The 12,942-nt window shown below is 38.7% G+C and overlaps 1 protein-coding gene across 1 annotated transcript in view; it reads left to right on the top strand.

Moving 5' to 3' along the window:
- The window catches only part of SVEP1 (sushi, von Willebrand factor type A, EGF and pentraxin domain containing 1), a 196,040-nt gene that overhangs the window by 145,174 nt on the left and 37,924 nt on the right, over window positions 1-12,942 (top strand). The window contains exons 37-40 of the mRNA XM_082403710.1: window positions 1,595-2,267; window positions 3,921-6,712; window positions 7,224-7,449; window positions 9,164-9,319. Coding sequence (XP_082259836.1) covers window positions 1,595-2,267; window positions 3,921-6,712; window positions 7,224-7,449; window positions 9,164-9,319 — 3,847 coding nt within the window. The remainder of the gene's footprint in view (window positions 1-1,594; window positions 2,268-3,920; window positions 6,713-7,223; window positions 7,450-9,163; window positions 9,320-12,942) is intronic.

Genomic DNA, 12,942 nt, shown 5'->3' with positions numbered 1-12,942 from the left:
AGCTGGGACGAAGTGAGAGTAGCATTGACATGTATACACTACCAAATGTAAAATAGATAGCTAGTGGGAAGCAGTTGCATGGCACAGGGAGATCAGCTCGGTGCTTTGTGACCACCTAGATGGGTGGGATAGGGAGGGTGGGAGGGAGACGCAAGAGGGAGGGGATATGGGGATATATGTATAGGTATAGCTGATTCACTTTGTTGTACAGCAGAAACTAACACAACATTGTAAAGCAATTATACTCCAATAAAGATGTTAAAAATAAATACATACATACATACATACAAAGGGAGAGTCATCTCCTAAAAAAAATAAATAAAAGGAAGAGAGATAGAGCAACATCATGGGAAAGATAGAAGGGTTGGAATCCAGTAAACCGAATTCAGATCCTAACTCTGCTGCTTGCATCCATGTGACTCTCAGCAGATTTCCTAGCCTGTCTGAACGACCATTCACTCATCTGCAAAATGAAAAAATTAATATTTCTAAACAGGATTCAATTGGTGCCAAATTATTTTAGTCCCCTTACGCTTCATTATCATCAAGACGACGGACTGATCGGGTGTTAGACAGTCCTTTCAAACTCCCTGTCCTCTTTCTCTTCAGTACGGAAGTGAGAATGAAAATCAGAATGACTCAAATGTAATTATTCTAATACTGCGTATCCTAATATTTTGTTCTGCTTCATTGAGAGAGCACTTGAGCATAATTTAAGATTTTTGTAAGTCATCAATCTAGCATCATATATGGGGAAATACCTATGCATAAAGAAAGCAAAATTTATTCATGCTGGTTGAATAGCAGAGCCATATGCAGACACAGCTTTTAATGCCAACCACATGGTTAAGGGTTTAGGAAACAATGGAGACTGAAATTATAATCCCTCCTTTAAAGTGCATTGATTATAAGCAAGTGGATAACTAGGAGTTATATGCAGGCTACCTGTGGTTCATCAGAGCTTTTGTTTCAAAGACTGGTGATCAGATTAAGCAACGGAAATCATCTATAGATAGATGAAGTTCCAACTTTGAATTGAGTCAGACAGGACCATAGCTTAGTCCTCATTTTTATTTTTAAAGAAATGTGTAACAATTTTTAGAGTTTCTTCTTTTTTTTTTAACATCTTTATTGGAGTATAATTGCTTTACAATGGTGTGTTAGTTTCTGCTGTATAACAAAGTGAATCAGCTATACATACACATATATCCCCATATCTCTTCCCTCTTGCGTCTCCCTCCCTCCCACCCTCCCTATCCCACCCCTCTAGGTGGTCGCAAAGCACTGAGCCGATCTCCCTGTGCTATGCGGCTGCTTCCCACTAGCTATCTATTTTACATTTGGTAGTATAAATAGCAAAATCCACTTCCCTTTCTGAACAAGCCCTAATATTAATAACAAGATGTATATCTTAAATGAAGGTCATTTGATCAATAAGCTCAAATTCAAATCGTAAATATTGTTTTAAAGGATAAAGGGTAAAAGTAAAGTCATTGGTGGAAAGATTTAAAAACTAAAAGCAGAATAAGAAGATGCAAACACCTTTTCTCAGATAATGTGCTTAGTTACTGTTCCTTTCTCCCTCATCTCATAGCTACACCCTTGCCGGTCCTGACACCATTGAGTGCCTGGCCAATGGCAAGTGGAGCAGAAGCGACCAGCAGTGTCTGGCTGTCTCCTGTGACGAGCCCCCCATTGTGGAACATGCCTCTCCAGAGACTGCCCATCGGTTATTTGGAGACATTGCATTCTACTATTGTTCAGACGGTTACAGCCTGGCAGACAACTCCCAGCTCCTCTGCAATGCCCAGGGCAAGTGGGTTCCCCCCGAAGGTCAGGCCATGCCCCGTTGTATAGCTCATTTTTGTGAAAAACCCCCTGCTGTTTCCTACAGCATCTTGGAATCTGTGAGCAAAGCAAAATTTGCCGCAGGCTCAGTTGTGAGCTTCAAATGCACGGAGGGTTTCGTGCTGAACACCTCAGCAAAGATTGAATGTCTGAGAGGTGGGCAGTGGAGTCCTTCCCCCATGTCCTTCCAGTGCATCCCCGTGCGCTGCGGAGAGCCACCCCGCATCATGAACGGCTATGCGATTGGATCAAACTACAGTTTCGGAGCCGTGGTGGCTTATAGCTGCAGCAGGGGCTTCTACATCAAAGGGGAGAAGAAGAGCGCCTGCGAAGCCACGGGACAGTGGAGTAGCCCCATACCCACATGCCACCCTGTATCTTGCAATGAACCACCAAAGGTTGAGAATGGCTTTCTGGAGGTAAGAGACTGATTCACTAGTGTCCATGGCTTTCATCGTTTACAGGGCCAGCCCACTGTGGCTTATTCAGAAGCAGGGACATGAACAGACTAATAGGTGAATAACAGAAGCCGCTAAATCTATTGGTGGTAAATATTGGAGAGAATTTGATAGAGGTCATGAATCCTTTTAATCTATAGCTTTCTACCTTCTACTAGCATATAAGCACTTGAAACACTTTATAGCAATATCTTAGCCCAGCTATGAAGTTAGAATAAAATAGTTTTAAGAGATACTATTTTGATTTACAAAAAGTTATTCCAAGATGGATGTATTGTTTATAGAAATCAAGGTCTAAATGGAACCTAGAGAAATCTATTATCATTTCTTATTTTTAGACAAAAGATGGGGGTAAACCATCCATTCACCATAAGGTGGTTTTTGCAGTTTTCTTTTAGGGAACCTAAAGGTAATTTCATCAGGACAAAGGGTTTTGTCAGATCCACACATATCCTCCTTTCTCGTTACTATGTGTCTTCTCATTAAATCTATCAAGAAAACAGGAATAACAATCTATTCCCCCAAATCAAGAGTCATTTTAAAGACAGTATTCTAATTAAACACTTTTTTAAAACCCACGCATACATAGTGCCTTTTCTCCTTTATATTCTAAAACAACAGTGAATGCCTTTTATTTAAGACTTTTGCTCAGATGTATTAGCTTTCCATTGGAAGAAGGTGTCTAGTATATGTAAGGAGGCTTTCTTCATTTATTCATTTAACAAATATTTCTGAAGCTCCTACTAGGTGCCAGGTAAGCACTGGAGATCTAGTATTTAATAACACGGATTAGGTCTGTGATGGCATGGTGTTTACATGCATGTGGGGTACCCAAGAAATAGATAAATAAACAAAACAAATAATCATGTCCAAATACCAAGAAGTTCACTGCACCACGGAAGCTAGACGTACCATTAACAAAAGAACCATTGCAATCTTTTTAAAGTTTTCAGAAGTAATTCATCTTTGTACTGCCTAAAAATGACCTCTTACTATGTTATTCACTTATATATTTGAATGTTGAGAGTATGAATATTAAATTTTTTGTTTAAAAGGTAAAATATTACTTTTTATTTTCCACCCTTATCTTATGGCAGCAATTTTTTAAAGTTATATTAAGAATGAACACAAAACTCTGACAGTAGGTCCATATCCATAAAAAAATTTGTTTTTCTTATTATCTAAGCGTAAACAAATGTATGTTTGTGTATGTTTCCTTTTCTGTGAGTAAAGCAACAAACTATAGCACTGCTTTGGTCAGTGAGATTTTTTTAATTTACCAAGTAATTTATAATTTTTGGTATTGCTTCATCAACTCATCAATCGATTTAGAGACTATTGATCTTTACTTATTATGGGCTTACCACTGTGGCCAACATTTCTGCTGTAGGGATTACCTAATTTGACCTTCTGCCATCCTTTTTGTTTCTTTAAATAAAAAAAATAGAGTGGACCTATTGGAAAAATACAAGTCCTCATTTGCTTATGTCTTAATTGATCCATTTTAACATAGGCATTTTAGTTTAGTTCTTCTTTACTGTGATTTGCTGTATTTTGTCAGTTATATTACGTGTTATACAAATTGTACTTCATTGTTTTCTCCCTGTTATCCAGCATACAACTGGCAGGACCTTTGAGAGTGAAGTGAGATACCGGTGTAACCCAGGCTATAAGTCAGTCGGAAGTCCTATGTTTGTCTGCCAAGCCAATCGCCACTGGCACAGTGAATCCCCTCTGTCGTGCATCCCTCTCAACTGTGGAAAACCTCCCCCGATCCAGAATGGCTACAGGAAAGGAGAAAATTTTGAAGTAGGGTCCAAGGTTCAGTTTTTCTGCAATGAGGGTTACGAGCTTATTGGCGATCATTCTTGGACATGCCTGAAATCTGGCAAATGGAATAAGAAGCCAAACCAAAAGTGTGTGCCCGCCAAGTGCCCAGAGCCACCCCTCTTGGAGAACCAACTGGTTTTGAAGGAGTTGACCACCGAGGTGGGAGTGGTGACATTTTCCTGTAAAGAAGGGAACGCCCTCCAGGGCCCCTCTGTCCTGAAATGCTTGCCATCCCAGCAGTGGAATGATTCTTTTCCTGTGTGTAAGATGGTTCTTTGCCTCCCGCCTCCGCTGATCTCCTTTGGGGTCCCTGCTCCTTCTCCTGCTCTTCATTTTGGAAGTACTGTCAAGTATTCTTGTGTGGATGGGTTTTTCTTAAGAGGAGATCCTACCACCTTCTGCCAGGCTGATGGTACCTGGAGCTCGCCACTGCCAGAATGTGTGCCAGTAGAATGCCCCCAACCTGAGGAAATCCTCAATGGTATCATTGACGTGCAAGGTCTTGCCTATCTGAGCACAGCTCTCTATACCTGCAAGCCAGGCTTTGAGTTGGTGGGCAATTCTACCACTCTTTGTGGGGAAAATGGTCACTGGCTTGGAAGAAAACCAACCTGTAAACCCATTGAGTGCCCAAAGCCCAAGGAGATCTCGAATGGCAAATTTTCTTACACAAACCTACACTATGGGCAGACCATCACCTACTCTTGTGACCGGGGCTTCAGGCTCAAAGGTCCCAAAGCCTTGACTTGTTTAGAGACAGGTGATTGGGATGTGGATGTCCCATCTTGCAGTGCCATCCACTGTGATCCCCCACATCCCATTGAAAACGGTTTCGTAGAAGGTGCAGATTACAGCTATGGTGCCATGATCATCTACAGCTGCTTCCCTGGGTTCCAGGTAGCTGGTCACGCCATGCAGACCTGTGAAGAGTCGGGATGGTCAAGCTCCATCCCAACATGTGTACTCATAGACTGTGGTCTCCCCCCTCACATTGATTTTGGAGACTGTACTAAGGTCAGAGATGGTCAGGAATATTTTAACCAAGAAGAAGACATGATGGAAGTTCCATATCTGACTCCTCACCCGCCTCATCATCTGGGAACAGTGGCTAAAACCTGGGGAAACACAAAGGGATCTCCTGCTACACATTCAGCAAAATTCCGATACAACACCCTGGTTTCATACACCTGTAATCCAGGATATGAACTCTTGGGGAACCCTGTGCTGATCTGCCAGGAGGATGGAACTTGGAATGGCAGTGCGCCCTCATGCATTTCAGTTGAATGTGACCTGCCTGTTGCTCCTGAAAACGGCTTTTTGCATTTTACAGACACTACCATGGGCAGTGCCATACAGTATAGCTGCAAACCTGGGCACACTCTGGTGGGCTCCGACGTAAGACTTTGTCTACAGAATAGAGAATGGAGTGGTACTTCCCCACGCTGTGAGGCCATCTCATGCCCCAAACCAAATCTAGTTATGAATGGCTCCATCAAAGGAAGCAACTACACATTCCTGAGCATATTGTACTATGAGTGTAATCCTGGGTATGTGTTGAATGGCACTGACAGGAGAACGTGTCAAGAAAATAAAAATTGGGATAGGAATGAGCCAATCTGTATTCCTGTGAACTGCGGTTCACCTCCAGTCTCAGCAAATGGCCAGGTAAAGGGAGAGGAGTATACATTCCAAAAAGAGGTTGAGTACACTTGCGATGAAGGGTTCTTGCTGGAGGGGGCCAGCAGTCGTGTTTGTCTTGCTGATGGAAGTTGGAGTGGGACGACTCCCATCTGTGTGCCTGTCAGGTGTGCCCCCCCACTACAGGTGGCAAATGGGGTGATGGATGGCCTGGACTATGGCTTCGGGAAGAAAGTGGTGTTCCATTGTCAAGACGGCTACGTGTTGCACGGTGCCCCCAAACTCATCTGTCAGTCAGATGGTAACTGGGATGCCCAGGTTCCTCTCTGTAAACCTGTCAACTGTGGCCCTCCTGAAGATCTTGCCCATGGCTTCCCTAATGGCTTTTCCTTTTATCATGGGGGGCATATACAGTATCAGTGCTTTCCCGGTTATAAGCTCCATGGAAGTCCTTCAAGAAAGTGTCTCTCCAATAGTTCCTGGAGTGGCAGCCCACCTTCCTGCCTGCCTTGCACGTGTTCCCCACCAGTCATTCAAAATGGAGCAGTCAACGGGACAGATTTTGCTTGCGGACAGGCAGCTCGGATTCAGTGCTTCAAAGGCTTCCAGCTCCTGGGACTTTCTGAAATCACCTGCGAAGCCAATGGCCAATGGAGCTCTGGCTTCCCACGCTGTGAACACACTTCTTGCGGTTCTCCCCCAACGATACCAAATGCATTCACCAGTGAGAGTGGCTCTTTGGAGGAAAATGTGATAACTTACAACTGCAGATCTGGGTATGTCATCCGAGGCAGTTCAGATCTGATTTGTACAGAGAAAGGGACGTGGAGCCAGCCTTATCCTGTCTGCGAGCCCCTGTCCTGTGGACCCCCACCACCTGTCTCCAGTGCAGTGGCAACTGGAGAGGTACACACCTATGGGAGTAAAGTGAAACTCAGGTAAGACCATGGCTCTAGAGTCTCCAAGGGGCACAGGCAGGAGGGTTGTAAAATGAAAAGTGATAGGTCAAAAATTTAGCTAACTGGGAAGAAAACACCCTCTCTGGACTGCAGTCCAAAAACTGAAGCTTTTAACACTTGGCTTTATTCTATCCACAATTATGCAGAAATCCATTGACTTCGTCTAGAGTTTCTTGAACTGTTAGATATTTTCATAATAAAAATGAATTTACTAATGATATTATCCAGAACAAAGGTAAATCATGTCAACAACATTTAAAGCAACTTTAGACTTGGCTAATCCTTAATGTGGATAACTAAGGATTCATCTGGTTGTCATTGTTTTCTTGGTGTTTTTTCAAGGCAGCTCCATCCCCCTGACATTTGAGTTATTTTTAATACATCATATAAAATGTCTACTAAGCTTTATAACAGCTTCTTGAATCCAAGAATAAGTCACCAACTATATTGCACTCCCTTTAAGGCACTCATTTTTACTTTCCCATTGCAGGTGTCTAGAAGGTTATATGATGGATACAGAGATAGACACATTCACCTGTCAGAAAGATGGTCGTTGGTTCCCAGAGAGAATCTCTTGCAGTCCTAAAAAATGTCCTTTGCCAGCAAGCATAACACACATACTTGTTCATGGGGATGATTTCAGTGTGAATAAGCAAGTTTCTGTGTCATGTGCAAAAGGGTATACCTATGAGGGAGTTAATATATCAACATGTCAGGTAAGATTCTCTGTCTTAATTAGAACATGTAGGATATAACTCATTTATATATATTATACTATGTGTGTGTGTGTGTGTGTGTGTGTGTGTGTGTGGATATATATGTAAGTGTATATTATACTATATATATGTGTGTGTGTATATAGATATATGTATATGTAAGTGTGTGGATATAGATATACATATACATATATCCACACAGGCAGTATCTTGCTGTCCTGAAAAGAGAAAATGTCTCGTTTCCAATCATGTCAAAGAATTTGAGAAGTTTTTTGGTAGAAATATAATAAAATATATCTTTCTTTCCAATGGTCCCATTTTAAAAAATAAGAAAGTGCCAAGGGCAGGTGAAAAGTCCCAAAGGTAAATAAAATGTTAAAATATCTATAACAAGAGATTCATGACAAATCAACTATGTGTATGGTCTACACATAGACTCTCTATGTGTAGAAATGGGGCCTAATTGTTACCAAATATGTTTCCAGGTTTAGTAGAAGAGCAAAGGTAGCAGAAACAAAAATTGGAGTCAAATTCTGCCTCTGCTTACTACTTGTGTCACTTTAATAAAGCTACTTAGAATTGCCAAGCTCCTATCAGTGTGGTATTAGTGTAAAATTCGGTAGAAGAGGAAATGAATGGAATGGAAGAAATAAGTCAAAAGTAGATCCTGATAAAGGAATCATCACAAGTCAGTGAAGAAAGGAATCATTAATAAACAAATCATTCTGATACAATGAAGTAACCACTAGGGAAAAAATTAATATATACCAAAATAAACTCCAGATGTATCAAAAGAAAACAATACTATGTAGCTTTTAAAAGTTAATAGTAATACCCAGAATATCATTTGTGCAAAAAATATATTTATTGAAGCATTATTTACAGTATTGAAAAATTAGATACAATGTATATTTCTGACATTAGGGGAATGGTTAATTATGAGGCAGTCATATATATATCTATAATTATTTCTGGCTCATCTGTAGAATAAAGGGCTTAGCCTCAAGTCTTGTTTTAGACTGCTATTCAACTCATATGCTATTTCCTCAAAGAAAACAAAACAACATTAGCAAGAGAATAACAGTCTTCAAGGGAAACATCTGTGTACGCCTCACTATACCTGAAAAGAAGGCTGGAAAATGTTAATTCTAACTGTGCTGGTGAGGAAATAAAGTAAATGTATGTGTGTCTTTTTTTTTTCTGTAACTATGTGACTTGCTCACAATATATGATAGAATGTTTTCAAGTATTCATGTTGGGAAGGGAGAAAAAGGAAGCCATCTTTTTAAACTTTGGATCGTATGCCTGAAAGTTGCTGTTTCTCATCAACTTCAGATTAAAACGCAGAATTATGTAAAATATAAGGGTGTGTTACTACAAGTCATGGAATATTGGTATCTATCATCCAGTCCTCATGCATCATAATGAAAACATACTTCTTGGTGTTCTTGATTTTTTAAAGGATTCTATTAGGAAGAAAATGCTTGTTTTGTGAGTTTCAGAAATGTCTAAAATTGTTTAGTGATGAGTGTTAAAGCCATCTGATAATTAATGTGTGTTTTTTAAGGCCAAAGATAATAAGTGGCAGAAGTAGGACCAAGTTCTAGGTCCTCTGACTATCATTTGGGGATTATTCTGTTATACAACCAATATTTGCAGACTTCTTCATTCATGGGTACTAATTTCTAAATGTAACTTATAACTTGTTATTTAGATTGATGGCACCTGGGAGCCACCATTTTCTGATGAATCCTGCAGTCCAGTTTCTTGTGGGAAACCTGAAAGTCCAGAACATGGGTTTGTGTTCGGCAGTGAATACAGCTTTGAAAGCATGATTGTTTATCACTGTGAAACTGGTTATGAATTAGAGGTAAGCGAACAAATTGTTTAACTAGCATTAATTTGTTTTTCCAATATAGTTAGGAATATTTTTAGTGTTACGCCATTTTGTTTCACCGATTTGGGTCCTAAAAGACTTTTCTATACTTTGTTGCCTTATATTTTAGCACTCTCTGAGAAATATTTAAAGTGACTTACAATTTTAAAAAGCAAAGTAAGTCTCAAATTAAAGAATCAAAGCCATGAAAAAAAGAGGAACTTTGTATACCAGCCACAAGACTTTAGTTGGTCATTTAAACCTGTGTTTTCGCCTCCTGTTAATTGTATTCTGCACAGTCCCTCTGTCACTGTGGGGAGGCAACCATAAGGATTTAGTTATACAGAGCTAGGGTTTCCTCAAGCAATGGGCCCAAATACCTTGGAGGGTTTTTGATTGAGATGCCAGGTTCCCACCAGGCAGGTATGGCCTGAAAAAAATCCCCAGAGCAGTTCTAACCAAATACCATGATAGGTCTCAAGACCACGCTTGCCTGGTTTGTAATGTTAAAATCCCATCAGCAGCACCTATTTACTTTGGTGCGAATGCTGCAGTCAATTTTGCTAAAAGCATGATCACATCATCAAATTTGAACTTTAAGAGGCCTGTTTTATATTACATAATGTTGTCCTTTGGTTTTTCGGGAAACTTCTTTCCTGTTTTGCTGTTATAATGGTATTAAATGTAGGTTTTGCAGACGTATGCATTGACAGTGATTTGTTAAATGTGTATAGCATGTTCCATTTTTTTTCTACTGACCATAGAACCAGAGAACTTTCATAAGATAGGTCCATGAAAGCTGGAACTAGGCTTAGGTGGATCTTGTTTTATTTCCTCAAAAGATTTTTTTTTTAAAAAAGGTGGGGGGAAAGAAGGATGATAATGTAATGGTTATTGCAATTGAAGAGTTTTTCTGTTTTTGAAACTCAGTTGCTCTTCATGTGAGAGTACTAATCTTGCAATTTGTTAAGTAGAAAAGTGGTGTAAAATCTAAACAAATATATAGCAAACTGATGGGTCATTAAATTTGAGGAAGTAGATAATTTACCTTAAAAATTTTGGAAATATCCCAGTGTTAACCACAAAATTGAGAGAGATGCTATAACAATTGTTCTTATTCCAAGATACATGTTTGAATCACCTGAGAAAGTTTTTCTAAATATTAATGTCCAGTTACTTACAGAAATAACCAAGTCCAGGTCTGGAACATGAAATGTAAAAGATTAGCCTAGAAAAGCTTATCCTATGAATTAGGAGGGAACCTATCAAAGGCGAGATGTTAAAAAAAAAAACTCAGGAGCCAATTGGATGAGGCTTCCACAGGCCAAGATGAGACCATTTTAGCATCAATAAGGGTAATAAGTTTAATGGACTGAAACACATCAAATACGTCATGAATGACAGTAGACTCACAATGATACTAGAAGAAAATTAGTTGGTAACTTTTAGGGGATACCCATGAGCAAATTCATTATTTTGCAAACACAACGAAAGGGGGAAAAGTATCTTTTCAATGCTAACTGGATGACTAAGTAACCAAGTAGTAGATGAAATCAGTCAATAATGATAGAATTTAAATCTCAGAATTTGCAGCTCTTATGAATTAATGGATTTAGGTTATCATCATCATGGCTACTGATGTCAGAAAAAAAAATAGAGGCACCCAGACATTATAATGCCTCTGGATGGAAAAACACACCATTAGGGAAAAGTCTTACCAAAAAAAGAACTGTTGAATTTGAATTTTTGCATTTTTAACAAGTGCCCCAGATACCAAAGGTCAATGGCTGGAAAAGTGGTTAAGAACAGGGACTTGGTCCCAGCAGACTTCTGTTAGAGGCTCTCTGCTCTTGCTGGATGAAAGATGTTGGGGAACTGACTGAACCTCTCTGAGCCTCTGTTTCATCCCATCTGTAGTAGAAAGGCCATAACCACCTTTGCAAAGTTACTGCAAGGACTGGAGATAAAAGAAAGTGGCAAGCACCACCCTTTATGCATTGACTGAGTTCAGTAGAGGGTAGTTATTATCATTACTCCTAGTATGCATATTATTACCAAAATCAGACAAAGCAATTAAGACAGCTAATGTAAATCATGTTAAAATTTTCTAATATGTAAATAAATTATCATTTTTATGTAAGGTAAACAACTTCTTTGAGCCATCTAAATCTCAAAAATTTTACTACACATTCAGTCTTCTCGAAATAAAAATCACTACAGGCAACTGAGGAATAAATCAAAGTAACTCAAAAATGGGACAGTCATGTTCTAAAATCACTGGTAGTGAGCAATAAAGTGGTTTCTATGATTCTAAAACTTACTATAACTATCTAACTTAATTGTTGATTAAGCAGATACGTTATGTCAAAAATAGTAACTTGATGCTAATCTGGATCTAAAACTCCAGATAAAAAACAAAACAAAAACAAAAACAAGGTAAGTAAAGGGATAGAGAGAGAAAAAGAAAGAAGGAAAAGCATGATAAAATTTGCAACTTACTAAGGAGGGAACCAACAGACGGTGTTTGATTTTTTTTTTTTTTACAGCAATAGTTACAGAAAATAGAGTTGAGTTCTTATTGGAACAAAAATTGACATAATTGAAACAGAATATTATGTGAATTATTGGAAGAAAAAGGAAAATATCTTAGTGGGAAAAATGCTAACCTATTGACTAAAATTAGCTACTTGAGTGTAGTCCACTCTGGAAGTACCCAAATAGGGAGCTGGCTTTGATGGCTTGTCACATACTTCCTCAAAAGTAATAAAAAATAATTCACAGACTAGAATAGTATATTTTTCTGTGCATACATAAGTATATAAACACAAAGAAAGTACAGCAAATGTTAACAGGGTTTATCTCTGAATGAAGAATCCTAGAAAACTTTGTACTTTTCTTTCATGTTTTCCAACCTTTCTGTAGTCAAAACATATTGTTTTTTCAATAAGAAGAAAATAATGAATATATATTTTTTAAAAATTTAATTTTATTGGTTCAATTATTTTCTTGGAAAGTCAGGAGAGTATCCTTCCATCAAAGTCAATGGAATTTTTATATGTAAAGATCTGTCAGTAATTAAACTGATAGCTCAAAGAAAATACCTTTGAATAGAAGATTAAGGATAAAAGACATCAGTCAATCAGATAAAAACCAAAGTAGAGGTGATTGCTCCTTTTCAGACATTTTGCTAATTTAGAGCACAGCTTCAAGAGAATATGTATCCAAAGAGCTCTGAGGACTGAAAAGCCATGAGACAAAATCCATGTGCTAAGGTTCATATACTTGACTTAGAGTCAAGCCCCTTAATACATTACTTGGAACCTAATCTTTTTTTTTTTTTTAACATATAATGTTAGAGAATTTTATTTATCTAATTATTCCATAGTAAATTAGGAGTTTAAAACATGGGAAAAGGTTATCATTAGGAACACTGATGATTACAGTAAAAAATAAACAACAAAAAAAGAGGAAGCAAGGACGCATAAAAATTATATCCAGAAATAAAAACCCAGTAATCTTAGCCTAGCTCAGCCTATAATGACTCTGGGGGGGCAAACAGCCTGTATAGCCCCCAAGGGCTATGAGATATTGGAAAATATACCAAAAGTGCATTGAGA

Source organism: Balaenoptera borealis (assembly GCF_965194805.1).
Source record: "Balaenoptera borealis genome assembly, chromosome: 8".
Taxonomy (NCBI): Eukaryota; Metazoa; Chordata; class Mammalia; order Artiodactyla; family Balaenopteridae; genus Balaenoptera; species Balaenoptera borealis.
This window is presented reverse-complemented; position numbering and strand designations above follow the sequence as displayed.